General features: G+C 55.8%; 1 protein-coding gene across 1 annotated transcript in view; it reads right to left on the bottom strand.

Annotated features, from left to right (window-relative positions):
- Positions 1-2,082: 2,082 nt before the first annotated feature.
- The window catches only part of ZBTB16 (zinc finger and BTB domain containing 16), a 184,505-nt gene continuing 170,359 nt past the window's right edge, over positions 2,083-16,228 (bottom strand). Inside the window, exons 5-7 of the mRNA XM_039229242.1 lie at positions 9,511-9,681; positions 4,508-4,675; positions 2,083-2,390 (exon numbers count right to left, since the gene is read on the bottom strand). Coding sequence (XP_039085173.1) covers positions 2,161-2,390; positions 4,508-4,675; positions 9,511-9,681 — 569 coding nt within the window. The 3' untranslated portion in view covers positions 2,083-2,160. The remainder of the gene's footprint in view (positions 2,391-4,507; positions 4,676-9,510; positions 9,682-16,228) is intronic.

Raw genomic sequence — 16,228 nt, 5'->3', positions numbered from 1 at the left:
CAGGGGAGGGCGAGGAAGGATGGGGCCCGAGGGAGGGGGGGTGGTCACAGCAGCACCCATCCCTCGGACTTCCCCATCGCCCTCACAACTCTTCTCCCCAAAACCGCTTCCCCGAAATCACTTTTAAAACCCTAAGATAAAAACGCAGCCACAACTTTCTCGGAGAGAAAGGAAAGAAAAAAAGAAACAAAACTCTTACAAATAAAGCGTGAGATGAAACGGAGGGCCCATCCCAAAGCGAACCAAATATTGCAAACGTGCTTTCCAGAATTCAGGGTGGGGCAGCTGGGGGGAAGGAGGCAAACAGAGCAGCAGAAAGGGAGGCAGGAAGGGAACAGAAGAAGAACCAGAAGAACATAAGAGGTAGCTTTTAGAAAAACAACACCCCTACCCTAACGCAACAGAACGGAGGCTGGCTCGTCCCCACACCAGCCCTGCAAAAGAGACCCATTTTGGCAACGGTAACGCACACAGAGGTGGGGCCACACGGTTGCAGGGATCTGAATAAGATGGGCCCCCAGACCCAAAGGAGCCAGCAAATTCTAAAGGTAGGATCGTCTCCAGAGTGCTGTAGGCTAAAGCCTTGCTGGGCGCAGAGGACTCCGGGGGCCCTGGGCAGAGCCAACGGTGACTCCAGAGTGCCCCCGACACACCCTCCCGTCCGCCCACCTTCCGCCGACCCCGGCTCTCACGTTCAGATCCTGAGTACTTCGCTCCGTCCGTCCAGCTCCGTCCAGCTGGGATGGCAAAGAGCCGTGGCCAGCTGAAGTCTATTAAACCAACTATTAATTCATACAAGAAACAGAAAAGAAATGTCCTCCCCATTCCTCCAACCCCCAGCCAAAAAAAGATACAGGGGTTAAAAAAGCTCATGAGGTCACAAAAAACTGAGGTAATTCAAGTACAATGTGCTAACAAGGGAACAGGGGACATAGAAAAGAAGTAAAACATTAACACAAGGGCCAAAGCGCTTTCAACTCCTCTTCCTCCTCTCTTTCCTCCTCCCTGTGGACTATGGGTGGGGGGGTTGCCCTGAGAGCCAGGAACTCTGTGCTGCTCTCTGCACCAGGACTGGGGTCCTCACCCCCCAGCCAGCTGGCCCGACCCCTGGGCAGGACGTCCCCTTCTCCAGGCATAGGGCACATCTGGGCACATCCTTCCCTCGGACAACGAGCCCTTTCATGGACGCCTTCTCCTAGGGACTGAAACGGGTGGCCGGGACCGGTGTGGGTTTGCTTGGTGGGACAGTAAGTATATGGTTAGTTATGTTTTCCCATTTTGGAAGCGAAAGCAGCTCAGCAGGAACCTCGCTCATGACGGGGCTTGACGACGGTGGGGCTCTCCATTTATTTTGTGTTCTCAGAAAGCGGAGGGTGGGGTGGGGCGGGGGCTCTGGAATCCAATGCAGCTTCCCAGCTAGGGAGCTAAGCCAGGAGGAAGGCGCCACCTGATGCATGAGGGGCTGGGCACCCCTGCACTTGGGAGGGGCCTCTCGGAGGCAGGGAACAAGGAGCTGGGGGAGGGGCAAGAGCCATGAGGCTACTGAATACCGCGAGGGGACACCCCGTGTGGCAGAGCTGTGGGGGAGGCAACAGATGAACTGAGTGGTGGGGAGGGAAAGGGAGCCCCTCCCACCCCACTGTGCCCCCAGCAAACCCGAGCTGCCATGTGACCATCGACTAGTGACCGTGACCCGGCCCAGCCTCACCACCTGCGGGCCCCCTCCCTCTGAGGTGGGCAGCAGGCAAAGATTGTTTGCCTCTGACCGCAGGACCCCTCACTCCCTCCCTAGCCTCCACTTCTGGATGCAAAAGGAGGGTCTGGGTGGAGGGAAGAGAAAAATAACCACCAAGTGAGCTAAACAAACCATGCCCAACCCAACCCAAGAAAATGAAGCCGACCTCCAGCCAGGGAGGAGGGACAGAGGCCCCCGGGGAGGGGTGGTGTCCGGGCATCCAGGTCACTTGGGCCCCCAGAGAGAGTCCGAGGCCAGACAGCCACCAGGTTTCCTTTTTCTTCTCTCTCTCCCTTTTTTTTTCCTTTTTTTCTATTTCCTTTTTTTTCTTTTTTTTTTTTTTTTTCCACAGTCCTTCCTCGACTTCATCCTGCTCTAACTTCTCTCCCGGCTGCCCGCTCCCCCGCCACTGCCGCGGTCTCGCTTCACACGTAACACAGGTAGAGGTACGTCTTCTCTATCCTCCAGTCGGGCGGGATCTCCTCAGGCTTGTGGCCCTTCATGTGCTTCTGCATAGAGGAGAGGCTGGGGCAGTACTCCGTGCAGATGGTGCACTGGTAGGGGGAGGCGCCGTTGTGCGTGCGCAGGTGCTTAATCATGGCCGAGTAGTCCCGGGAGCGCTGGTGACACAGCTTACACTCGAAGGGCTTCTCACCTGTGGGGGGAGGGCGGGAGAGAGCCGGGACACAGGGAAAGGGCCGTGAGGGTCTCCACAGGGCTGCTCTGGGCCCTCGCTCCACAGCCAGGCTTTCTGGAGACTTTGGCCCCTCTAGCTTAGCACCTCCCACTAGAACTTTCTGCGATGACAGATACACCATCCAATATGGTAGCCATTGGCCACAAGGAACTACTGAGCACCTGAAGCATGGATCCATCATTCAATATGTTAGCCATTGGCCACAGAGAGCTACTGAGCACCTGAAGTGTGGATACACCATCCAATATGGTAGCCACTGGCCACAGAGAGCTACTGAGCACCTGAAGCATGGCTAGTGCCTCTAGAACTGCATGCTCAGTGGCTCAGAGGGACTCCACGGTTGCTCAGTTCACCAGCCACATGTAGCGAGGGGCTGCTCTGTTGCTAAGCACACCCTTAGTGCCGCCTTATTCTGCTTAGCCCTCCCAAAGGCCCAGAATCTTCCCTTCCGAAGAAAGGGCATGGAGGTCTAGAGAAGGAGCAGTGAGGCCCTCAAAGTCCTTGGGGATGTTCCTTCCAGGGGAACAAGGTAGTAGAGTCCTTTCGAGGCTATAGTTGGTAGGGGGGAGGGGGATGAAAGTGAGGGAATCCTGTCCTTCAAATGTGCTCCATTTGGGACGCCCACTCCTCTAAGGCTCCAAGCAGATGCCCTGGACCCTGCCTTCCCAGTGGGGCTAGAGCGGTCGGAGGGACAGAGAGCCTGGGAGTGCCCTAGCTGCTGCCCAGCCTCCTCCCGATTAGAGTCCCCTGGAGCTGAGCAGAGGGTGTGAGGGAACCCTGTTTCGATACAGTAATTAACTGACCAGCCATCTCACTATCGATACTCCTCTGTGCAGAGGCCCCAGCAAATAATGAAGTAATGAACAGCCAAAGTGATCTAACTATCGACCTGCTATTTACAATAGTCACCACCAATGCATTTAATGATCCGCTCACCAGGTCACATCCTCAGCAGGGGGCTAAGGAAGCCCCAGGGCTCTGGAAAATGCTGGGAGGGACTCGAACTGTCAGCAGCAAGCACCCCACCTGAGGCTCTCCCTGTGGCCCAGGCTGGAGGTGAGAACGCACGGCTATGACAGCACGTGTCCTCTCCTTGTCGCCTCCTTTCTCCCGTGCCCCACCCACAGAAGCATACTCTCCCCTTGGCCAGCACGCCCTGTCTGCAGTCACCTCTGCCCTGTCTTCCAGTCAGGACGGCTGCTTCCCCTGATCAAAAGAGGCTTCCAAGTTTACCAGATTCCACCACCTTCCACTACCTTGTATCCTCATGGGAAGTCCTTCGAAATATCCACCTTCCCCTCAGCCTGCAGTGTGCTGCTGGTCAACGGCTAACAATCGGCTCTGCTAAAAGCCTCGACTTTGTAGCGACTGCCCATGGCCATGTTGGGACCACTCCAACCCCGGCTGCTTATAAGCACCCGAGGTAATGTCACTGCACTTGGGAACAGATGTGCAAGATGGGCTTTCACGGGCTGGTGCAGGTCAGCTCCAGCCTTCCACTGCCCCCAAATCTGGCAATTCTGGACCCCAGGGCCATGTCCACTCATTCTGTCCTCAGACCCCACCTCTGATTGTTACGTAAAAAGGAACATGAAGGCCCTGCGAGATGTTAAAACGTTTTACATGAAGAGGGGTTGGTAAATACCCTCTGATCTCTGAGAGGAACTCAATCCAACAGTGACCCAGCCCTCATCCTAACCAGACTCAGTGCCCCACCCCCCAGTAACAAGAAACCATCCCAGCCTCTACTTTCCAGTAAGCAGGCCAACTGGGCCCCAAATCAGGCCTCACAAACAGACGCCATCTTGCACGGCATCCGCAAGCCGTTGGTACTGCTGCCTGGAAGGCCAGTCTGGGCCCCTGGAGAGCGTGCTGTGATCGACTAGTGACGTCTGCCTCGGCCTTGACCCAGGCACTGGCGCCTGGGCCACCGTGCTAACCTTCACCAGAGCCACGTTCCAGTCTTGGGGTAAGCCTCGGACCATCCTCACCCAGCTGCCCTGGACAGCCACCTGCCCCCTCCCTGTCCCCCGGGTCCCTGCCCCAGCTCAGGTGCCCTCACCCGTCTTCGGTACCTGTGTGCACCCTATAGTGCGTCTCCAGCTGGTGCTTGAGGCTGAACTTCTTGCCGCAGCCATTGCACTCGTAGGGCTTCTCGCCCGTGTGGATGCGTTTGTGGCTCTTGAGCGTGCTCTCATCCCGGAAGCAGCTGCCACAGAACTCACACTCGTAGGGGTGGTCGCCTGTGGGGACAAGGGGCTGGATCAGGGCCCTGCCTCTTTCTGCCCTCTCTTTAGGAGTTGACATGCCACGTTCAGTGCACCAGGGAGACTGCCTGCATTCACCAGCATTCTCCGAAGACCGCGGAAGCACCCGTGGCCCCCTCCGGCCCCCAATGTGAACAGTGTGTTCACACATATCCGTACTTTACTGTGGCCCCTCGGCTGCCCATTGGTCAGGGGCCAGTCTCAGGAAGAGAGAGCCCGTTTGGTCCAGGGATGAACAGCAATCATCAGAAGGCAGTTCAGAAGGCAGGCCCCCACAAAGGGGAAGCAGACTTGTGGGCTTTGAAATGCTCCTCATGTTCCCTTCTCTTCCTTTCCTATATAGGTCAGGGGCAAGAGCCATTTTAGCCCGACTGACTCCCTTCTCCTCAAAAAAAAAAAAAAAAATCCCTCCAATTTGAGGAACAGCTAGGTCACATTGTCCCCCCACCCCCAACCAAAATGCTTTCTGCTGTCTCCCTCCTCCTCAGTCTCAGCACCTATACTCTGTTTGATTTCCTCTTTTCTCCCCAGCAAACTCCTCGTCATCCTTCAAAGCCCAGCTCATGCATCACCATGGTATGGAAGATTCCCTGCAGCTATCCCCCTCCAGGCAAACTGAGTCACCTTCTTCTATCCCCAAAAGAGAAGAAATGTCTAGCACTTTGTTATTTTAGCAGCGGTACAATTTTTATGGCGCTTTCTAACCGAAACGGTCCGATCTGTGAAGGGCTCACTCCCGTGCTAAGAACATCACACGCCTGGTATCATGTCACCACTGCAATAACCTGACAAGAGACACAGGATTTTCACTGGACAGAGAAGAATGGGAGGCTGGGAGATGGATGGTCTCTGAGGCCAGACAGCTTGTGAGAGGCTGAGTCTGGGATCCAGACCTGGTTCCAAGAGTGTGGACCCGCGACACTCATCGGACCGCTAAGTGACATGCTGCACTGGATCTCTCGTGATGCCGCCGGCACCTTGGGGACGGAATCCCTTCCAGAGTAAGAAGGGAGTCTGGGGCATCCCTGTTGCCTCGGGACGCAGACCTGGGACTCCCCGAGCTGACGACGGACGCTCGGGAGATGGTGGGTAGGTGAAGCTGAACCAGCTCTCTCCACCCGGCGGGGAAATCTGCCATCCTCGGCCTCGAATCCGTACCCAATCAGCCTCCTTTCCTGGACTTTCCACTCCTCAGTCCCCTGGAGGCCGAGAGGCCGGGGCGTGGGGATGCACCATCTTTCGCCCCCGTACCACCCGAAGTGGGGGCTCCGGGGGCTGAAAGGTGAGGACTTCAGCTACTTATTTATTACAGGAGTGAAGGCACAGACAATAAAGATAGATTGATCACCCCAGACTTTGTTCATGAATATTTAAATATCGCTGATTCGTCTTGTCACTGTAATTACAATTTCTCTGGGCTGCATCGCCAACAACCACAGTTTATGGTAAAGAATGGCCCACTGTATTTCACTTGTCCCTCTGCAGATGCGGGAGGCTGCCAACCGTGTAATGTCCTCCGCATTTCATACATTTTCTTCAGCTGCTGAAGGTTTAAGTCATCCACAATGACCTACGTTTTTTCATTATCCCCATGTCAAACCGCACTCGTGCCTGGGCATAAATTGCCCTCCTCGTTATAGACTTGCATGCCTGTGCCTTCACTTCCTCTTTAAAATGATATTTTACTCTCTTGTCTCTTTCTTCCTCAGGCCGCTAACCAACCCCCCGCCCCTCTCTAACACCGGCCCCCGCGCCCACATAAATTCTCATCTCGTCTGATGGCTCTGAAGGGTTTTTAGGGCTCTGTGGGGAGTGGATGCTGGGGTCTGCTCACAGCAGGCTCTTTCCCTACAAGAAGTCGTCGAGGGGGAGGGTGGGGGCGCTCCCACGAGGCGTCGGACGGGAGAAGGCGCAGGAGCGGAGCCAGCCCTCGACACTGGTGCTTCCCAATCCGCAGGGCCTGGGCCCGGCTCAGGGGTGCGCGCAGATCTGGGCATGGGCCGATTCCTGGGGTTCTGGGCACCTGCCCGCCCTCTGGCCGCCAGGCTTGTGCAGACCACCCGGTCCCCAGCCACCAGCCCCACCAAAGCCAAGGGGAGCAGAGGTCCGTGCGCACCCCGGTCCTAATTGGTTGCGTGTCTGTCGGGATGAGGGTTGGTCTGTGCAGGGCCAGGCCCGCCTGCCTCTCTCCCCGTGCAGACGTCTGCACACACAGCCACCCCCCGCCGTCTGACATCCGACTCCCCCTCCCTGCCGAATTGGCAACGATAACGACTTTAATCAAGGATTCAGTATCCTCATTAAGATATAAATAAATAAATAAAGCAAGGGCCACGTGAGACTTCAGCGAGAGCCGGTAATTAAAACGTACATCGGCAGCCACCCGGCCGGGGGAGGAGGGGGGAGCCGCCGTCTGTGCCTTCCCCTCCAGAGGGGGACCCTGAGAGTTTAAAAAACAAAGGGTTAAGGCAGAGACGTTTGTTTGATCAGATTTTTATGAATTTAATTATGAAGTGGATCACATGTTAAATGAGTTTAAATAGGAAATCTCCAGAGTCAGAGTCTCTGAAATTTCCAGGGAAAGGAGTGGAGAGGAACTTAGAAGGAAAAAGGCACACGTGTGCACGCGCACACACACGTACGCACACTCTGAAGCATGGCGAGCACCTGGCCTGAAATCCTCACCCTGAGAGTTAGTGGTGTCAGTGTTGCCATAATGTACACAAAACTGGCTGCAGAACTCAAAATCCAATTTGTGGTACGTTGATTAACTCTGTAGCCTCTTTAATGAGCTTGACATTAAGTGCAGGACAAACGAGACTAATTAGAGCCCCTCTGGCCTGCCTGGTGCATCTGTGACCCCAGCGGCCTGTCCTTACCTAGTGGCTTCACTGGCACGGGCCCGGCCCCATCCCAGCGGCTCCTTCGGGCCCTCCCTGGCGGCCCCTCCCTTCAGCACAGCTGAGAGTTTATTACATGATGAGCCGTGTGAATCAGGGATCCATCAATGCCAAGAGCGCGGCTGGACTAACCTACCAAACACAGCTGCCGATGCTAAACACCCGGCCCCAGCAGCAACGAGGCCAAGAACAACGGAATATTAATGAGGCATTGTGTGTGTGTGGGGGGGGGGTGTATTCGGCCTGTGTACACACGGCCTGTGTGCACAGGGCCTCGCTGGTGTGAAGATGGATGGGTGTCTGCGTGTGCGCGTGCAGGCGTGGGCAGCATACATGCCCCATGCTTCCTAGATTAAGCAAGTTACTTCCCCCAAACTGTCTGGGGTGGCCCCTCCCCCCAGATCTGTGCCTGATGGACACAGGCGCAGGTGACATTCTGATGTCTGCACTCTCAGAAGGAGCGCGGGCAGAGCGGGGCACATCCTGGGTGGGACTTGAAAGGGCTGGGACCGTCCAAGCCCCATGAAGCCCACACTGGTTTGACCCAGCAGCATGCTTTGAAGTGGTTGAGAGGGAACTGGCCACTTTGTGAATTTAGGCTGAGCTTGGGGACCCAGTGGGGGAGGTGTGGACAGGCTGGTGCCTATACCCCAGGGGATGCTTATGCAGTCACTAGAGAAAGTCCTCGTTGATATTCCCTCCCCCTTGGCACTCCTTGCGGGCACCTACCTTCCTGTCCTACGCCAACAAACCTGAGTAGTTGGAAGCAAATCAAGTGACGTTAAAACAGTACGCTCTTCTGAAGTGAATGGCATCAAAAAGCGCGGGCTGGGGGCTCTTTGATGAGGATGCATACTCCCGGCAGGATGGGCCTGCTCCGTCCAGAACAAGTAAAGCCCCTCCCTCATTCAGCAGAGCCCGCCACCCGCCCACGAGAGGCCTGGCCTGCATACTTAAGCCCAGAGCTGCGACAAGACCCAAGAATGAGGAGAGAGAGGGTCCTACGTTCCTGTCTTGAAGCACATAGCTTTTTCTATGCCTCCAACAGACGTGACCATACACCCCGTTATACACCCCGATATAGAGCCTGTCTCCTGGGCCCCACCCTATCCCCCACTCCCGTCCAAACCCAGGACAGAGCACATGCAAGCAGAGATGCGTGCCGACTCAGATAGGGACACTCCTTTATCCACGGACAGTCAGGAAGGACCCAATTTTGTCACGGAGGAAGGAATGAATTTATGTCACCCATTAGCTTGTTGGGGGATCAACCCACCCCTTGGCCCTCAAGAGGGTGGGGCACACGGCCCAGCCCCCGACTCACAGCTACTTTCCTCTCCCGTCATCTGGCTCATTGTTTATAAACCCTCCTTGTCTCCAGGACACAAGGTTAAGAGTCAAGTATAGAAAATTTGCTTGTTGTCTTAGAGCCAGCAGGGCCACTTTTGTAACAATCCCTGGGGAGCCCGAGGCAGACTTCAGGGAGTGTGTGTCCATGGGGTGGTGGCTGTGGCAGACATTGAGACCAAGCAGTTTTGTTTTGTTTTGTTTTTTGTTTTTTCCTCAAAACACGTTTTGGGACCATCTGCATCAGTCTTTTGAGAATATGTATTAAAGATGCGGAGTCGTGGATCCAAGTTCCCGAGGGTGGGGACCCAAGAGCCCACATCTCAAATGAGTACCTGCTGCGTGGAGCACAGAGAGACTGGGACCCACAGACCCACAAGTGGGATGGGGAGAAGAATGAACAGCATTCACCTGCCCTGCGGAAGCCCCTGCACTGCTCACCTTGAACCAAGAAGGGCCGAGGACCGCCTCAGCCGCATGTCTCCACTCTACAGTTTGGGAGGTAAATGCAGACCTGTATTCCCGGAGACCCCGATCATCCACCCACTGCCTGGAAGGGCCTACCTGTGTGTGAGCGCAGGTGGCGTTTGAGGGCCGTGTGGCTGGGGAAGGTGCGGTTGCACTCGCTGCAGATGTAGCTGCGAACACCCGCGTGCACCTCCATGTGCTGCTGGAGCGCGCTCTGCGCCTGGAAACGCTTCCCGCACAGCAGACAGAAGACGGCCATGTCCGTGCCTGTGGGAGACAGGAGCGGGGAGAGCCTCAGGGCGTGGAGTGCCAGGCCATTCACTCTTCACTCGTCCAGACGAGAGCAAGGGCCAGGGTCAGGGCCAGTGCCTCCGATCCCCCAAGCTCAGCGGCAAACCCAAGGGCAAGCCCAGCATTGGTGGGGCGCCCAGTGTGTGGCTCCAACTCAGACGACATCAAGGTACCACTCCCCTCACGGAACATAGAGTCTAGTGGGAGAAGGAGAGGATCAGATGCGTTGCTACAACAAATGTGAGTCAGCGGCTATGGGGGGGCGCGGTGTCAAAGGCAGGGTGGCCTCTGTGAGGAATCACAGTAATGAAGACAGCAGGTGCCCAAGCCACTGCTCGAATGTTAACTGGTTTACAGTCACATCTCTACCACCTCACCCTTCAGACAAGGCAAATGAGGCACAGAGGGAGACCAAGCAACTAGTCCGAAGGCCCCGCCAGGGTTCAGAAGCTGCAGAGATATAGTTCAAACATGGGCTGCCTGGGTCTGAATCCTCTCTGGAGAATAGCTACAGACCCTATTCTTTTACCCAGCTCTCTCTTCCCTTCATTTCTTGAGAGTCCATTCATTCAACAAATATTACTCTAGTACCTTCTATAAGGAGGACTCTCTTTTGGGCACTGGGGAGTAACCATGGAAAACTAGTCAAAGTCTCTGCTGTCATTGGCAATGGCACCCAAGCACACTGGGCCAGCAGGGGAGAGCATCCCTGAACACGCCGGCCTGGAAAGAAACGTAGCTGATCGGAGGATCAGAGTGACGAACGGCACAGCTGGGGAGATGGGGAGACAGTGCAGGGTGGGAGGCCACACAAGCAGGCAGGGTGCAGGTCACGTGGGGTCTTGAAAACCATGTGAAGATGTTTAAACCACATCCCAAGACCAATGGGCAGCTGTCGAAGGACTTTATGCTAATGAGTGGCCTGAGATTTTCATTTCATTCTGTCTGGTCATTCCCTGCACTGATCAGAAGCACACGTGAGTTATGGCACCCTGCACAACAGGCTCCCTTTTTCCATTTGTTATCGGCCCACTTTCTGATCAACCTGCTCTGAGCCGTAGCCGTTCTAGGTCCAGCAGCCCATGAGGAAGCATCTAGACCCCCCCATCTGAATCCTAACCGGCGGCGCCCTGCCCACCATCTTGGATCTGGTTTCCCTAAGCACATCAGCTCCCCCGGGAAGCGCATCTCTCCCCTCTCGCTGGCATCTGGGTGATACCCCCCCTGCACAGCCCTGCATCACCCTGCCCTCTGCGAAGGACACAATGGGAAAAGGTAGACAGGCCTAGCGTCCGTCAACCCTGCCCAGAGGGGAGGAGGGGGAGCTCCAGGTAGAAACGGGGGTGACGAGAAGGACAGCATGAGGACCTTGCTGCCTCCCGGATCCCCCGAGACAGCAAAGAGGGGGTCTGTTCTCACCGCCTCAGTCCCATTCGTGGTTGGGTTTAAGAAGAACTAGCGGGAAGGCCAGACCCTCCCTCCCTTCGCAGCCACCCCTGCAGAGGCGCGCAGCCGCTGCCTGCATCCACGTCCAGGGATGGCTGAGCACAACGCAGGAGTGCGGGTTCGCTCCTGGCCTCAGTGCGCACAGGGAAAGGAACGAACGCAGGCCTTGTGCCGGCCGTGGACCCACGCTGCTATCTCATTGACAACCTGCAACGAACCCCACCAGGCAGGTGTTCCCCTCCCTCTTTTTTTTTTTACAAATGGGAAAACAGAGCAGTTAAATAACTGGCCTAGGGTCATGTAGTCCGAAGAGGCAGAGCTGGGATGTGAAAGCACCTAGGTCCGTCTGAGTTTAGAAAGCGCAGGGCTGGGCCTGTGCCTTCTGGGCATGCCATCTGTGTGTCCGGGCTTCTCTGGGAAGGTGACAGTGGAGATGCCAGCATGCCAGCTCTAACCCAGCTTGGTCCAGGAGCCCCCGGGCATGCGGGACCCGCCTCGGCAATGGTGAGGAAACCCGGGCCAGCGGGAGGGGATGGCAAGCTGAATCACAGGTCCAGCTCTCTGAAGCCTCCGACCTCCCAGGAGGTGCTGGGGTGCTTGGCAACACTGGCCTTGTGGGCGGGCTCTTCGGGGCAGAAGGTGACAGCGAGCACCCGGTGTCCACCCAGCAGGTGAACTCGCCCGGGGTTTGGGGGGAGGGCAGTCCATCCGCAGTGTGTGCGGTGACACAGCTTCCCTGGCTGATTCGTCCCCAGGGCCCCCAGCATCAGCCCCACTTAAGCCAGATGTCAAACAGCTACCTGAAACTGGTCAGCTGGAGCAGGGCTCGAGGGCAAGCCATGCCCTCAGCGGCCCATACTTCTCCAGCACCCCCTGAAATCCCTGGTTGTGGAAAGTGCCTGGGGCAGAGGGACCGTGACATTCCCACCCAGTAGAACACCCCCAGCCCGAAAAGCCAGGCCCAGAGGAGTCCCAAGGGCTGGTACCACCTCGCAGAGCTGACTGAGGACACCGCAGCTCTCTGCCCCTTGGTCTTCTGCAGGCTCCTCAGAGCTAGGCCATCCATACTTCTCAGGATGGTCTGAACCCCCTGAGTGCCGGCACACTCCATGCACAGTACTAAGCATAGGCACTGTGCTAGGTGATGAGGGGAACGCTGAGTTTAACCACATGAATAGGGCCCCAGACTAGTTCCCAGACAGGTCGATGGCCCACTAGGGGACAAGACAGGGAGACCCCATGAAAACCTTGGCTGTGAGAAACGAAGGGCATGAAGAAGCCAAGGAGTGGGAGAAGGGGTACAGGGGGCAGGCTCAGTAAGGAAACCCCGCAAGCAAATTTCAGATCAGGCAGAGACACAGGAGACCCTGAGGATGGAGACGAGCAGGGGACGTTAGTGGGGGGTCAGATCACTGGGGCCACATCGCCCGGTGGGACAGACCACACGTCATGCTACAGGCTGTGTGAGGCCAGGGAAGGATGGGGGTGGGGTGCCAGCGTGACCCAACCTGTATGCGAGGACAATGCCCCTAGGGTCGCGTGGGGCCCAAGAGCAGCGGCCAGTGACTGGAAGCTGGGAAAGAGCTGATGGCTTTTTGGGCACCACTGGAAGCAGGTGGGGACCTGACTGGGCTACGGGCTCGAGTTGGGAAGCGTGGTGCACACCTGCAGTCCCGGACGGCCAGCTCTGGCAGGTTCCAAGTTCCATAATCACCTCTTGGGAAGGAAAGGCTGCAGTGTCCCTGCAACGGTCCCTCTCCCCCTCCTGGGACATCTCACAAGGCTCAGGGCTCTCCTTGGCCCGCTGGTAACACTGGCCGGAGTGCAGAGGGGAAGAGAAGGGGCCTCAAGTGCCCATATCCACTCTCCCCTTCCTTCTGTTTAGAGACCGACAGCTGAGAAGATGGAAAACAATTTAAAAAGAAAAAAAAAGGGAAGAGGTGGCGTGGGTGGGGGCGGGGGGCGGAGGAGCCCCAAGAGAAGCCGCTGGTGCATGGAAGCTAAAAACCTAGAGACTAGATTTGAGTTATTAAACAATTTGCTGTAGTTTCTGCCTAGCTGATTGTTCGCATGTATGATGAGTCAAGGCAGATTCTATTACACTGGGAGATTAAGCAAATAAATGCTAGCTTTTGGAAACACATTAAAATGTGGGACTATGGAAATAAAATTATCTAGAAAATTGTATTAGCAAATTCATTAGCTGCAGTGAGGTGTGCAGCCGGGCCAGAGGGCCAGGCAGTGCTCAAACGCTTGGCTCCTCTCGACGCCTGCACTCCAGAGATCTTGGTGCTTCTTCCAATGCTCCAGAGAGATTTCATGCCTGATACCACCCTGGGGAGATGGGAGCAGCCTCCGCTGATGGCAGAGAGCCTTCAGGAACCCTACGGCCAGCCAGACGCGAGGAAGACGAAAGCAGCACAGAGGTCTTGGGCTCCCCTCACTCCCATTGTGATCCTGAGCAAGTCACTGAACTCCTCTGGACCGGACTTTGCTCATCCTTTGCCACACCGCCTGTAGTTGCTGAGGGTGACAGGTGAGATGCCCATGCGAGGGAAGCTGTCGAACTATAAAGTGGTAGCAAGAGCCACTACCGGCCCGGACGATGCCCCCGTCTGAATCAGAACGTCACGCGTCCTCCTCTGGGCACCTGGCGCACAGCTCTCACGAGCAAAGAGGCTGCATTCCAGCCTCCACGTGCCCCCCTCAGCTGGGCAGCAGGCGACCTGCATGGGGATCACCGCGGCCCCACACGACATACGCGCCTAAGTCGTTCAGTCGACTCGGGGCTGCTTCTCCCAGGAGTGGACTCTCTAGAGAATGGCATAGTGGATGAGTTACACCACTTAGGACTCCATGCCAAGAACACCTCCTTCCTCTAAGCCTTCGTGACTATAGCACATAAAACCCTTTGATACGTTTGTTTTTGACACTCAGTTCTGCCTAGTAGATTGTAAGCCCTCCAAAGCAGGACCTCTTCTCTCAATCTCTATATTCTCCCACTCAGAGTGCGGGCCTGGGCACAGAGCAGGCACACAGTAGTTGCATGGGGCATCATAGAAGAATAAGTAAGGAGCTGTGGGACAAATCACAAGGGGCAGGGGTGTGGGGGGCAGTCCCAGTACAGGGAGCCAGACAGCTGGAGCTAAAGCGAGCTCAGACCAAATGCAGCCATTCCTGACCACTTCCAGTGAGACTCAGGCATCTGACCTTGTCTGGGGCCTCGCGTGTCTGTCGGGTGGGCTGGACAGGACTCCCCAGTTCTACTCGGTGTCTGAGCTCCGTTGCTCAGAAGCAAAGACTGAGACCACAGAAGGGACCAGTTTCTCCACATCACGCAGCGAAGCAGGCAGAAGACCTCCGTTCTGGCCCAGAGGCACAGGCTTCCTGGCTTTGTGACCCCGGGCCAAGGAGCTGCTGCCCTTGGCCTCATTTCTTTCTCTAGGAAACAGCATTCCTAACTCACCTGCCCTTTCCGACACCCAACTTCCCAGTGCTGTGATGAGGCAAACGACAAATGTTTCTGAGTACGTAAATTCTACAAAATGTATTGCTTTCTATCAATCTGTACATTTCAAATGTAAATCAGGTACATAAATTAGCCTTGGTCCCAGGAAATAATTTATCAGGTCAAAGAACAGTACTTCCTCTGCTCTTCTGCAGACTGACTGGAGCTCAGTCTTGGGCTGTGTTCCAAGGCTGTCTGCCTGAAACGGCTTATAACTGCCGATAAGAAGAGGTTACGGAATGAAATCACCTCTTGAATGAACAGCATGGTTCTAGGTACTGTGGGCAGAGCCCACGCGAATATCTGGGTTTCCATCTACCTCACTTCTGTCTCTGGAGACGGTGACCCACACCTCAGCCACCCTCCACCCCCAAGGGCAGCACGGCCCATTTTGGCTGCAGGGCACGTACGACTCACAGACTCTCAGTTTAAAGCAAGTTTAATTATAGCCAAAAAATGGGAGAAAGCCAAGGCCAGGGTGGAACAGGAGGCGGGGGGGTGACATAGATCCAGGATATTTATTTCACCCAGGTGATGGCTGGGTCTGAAATTATGAGCCACAAAAACCCTCATGTTTACACCTGTGCCATTTCCATACCAATTAGCTCTTTAACAGAAAGGAAGGGACGGGAGCAGAGGGGTACACAGCTGGAGGAGGCACTCAGGTGCCACACCTTCCTAGAACAAGGCTCTTATTATCTCCAGCACAAGCAGTTTCTTAATCAAAAGAGCAGAGGGCTCTAAATATACTCTGGCTTTTTTTGGTAAGTGAGCTATGACTGCCACGTGTGCGTGTGCTGGACTGTGTGCACGCTGTGTGCGTGTGTGCACGCACATGGCCCACAGATGGGCTCGTCGTGTCCAACCCCACCTCGGCAAGCCAAGGGAGCTGCTTCTCCTGCGGCCGCCAGCAGGGTTTGTTTTTTCTCCCCGGAGGAAGACAGTATCAACTTTAGGGGGCTGTGAAAACCTTGGTTTAAACTGGATCTGTCTCCTACCCTCCACCCCCCAGTCTGACCCCCAAATCCTTCAGACAGGTCTTTCTATACTCGCTCTGATCTCCTGGATGCCATTGCTGGTCACAGGCGACCCTGATAGCCACCCATCCTACCGTGTCAGTGAGAGTGCTGCCTTTTCCCCTTCCTCATCTCTCTCCCTCCCCCTCTCACCCCCGTCACTGGTAAAGAGCATGGTAGAACGGCATCATCCACTGTGCGTGAGAAAAAGACGCAGATAAGCGGTCCAAGGCTGACTCACACCGAAGGCGGGAAGGCTCTGTCTGCATCTCAAGATGGAGAAGGCTACAGGTGTGGAGGGGGCAGGGACACAGAGCACACAGAAAGGAAGTGAATGCCCAGCCATGACATCGGCAGGGGGGCCTCCCTTCCCGCCCACTGCCATACCATCATTTAGGGTTTGGCTTCTTTTCAAGGGATCTACTGGAGAACGGGTCAAGCGCTCCCTCGCTATCTCTCTTGGGCATAGGTTGCAGATCACTGAGGCTGAGCTCCTGAATTCCCGGGCTTCTTCAGAAGGCTGGCTGTGAGCACAATGAGGGCCCGGTCTGCC

Source organism: Hyaena hyaena, unplaced genomic scaffold, assembly GCF_003009895.1.
Source record: "Hyaena hyaena isolate Hyena2069 unplaced genomic scaffold, ASM300989v1 scaffold_36, whole genome shotgun sequence".
Lineage (NCBI taxonomy): Eukaryota > Metazoa > Chordata > Mammalia > Carnivora > Hyaenidae > Hyaena > Hyaena hyaena.
The sequence above is the reverse complement of the archived record's forward strand: the minus strand, read 5'-3'. Positions and strand labels throughout refer to the sequence as shown.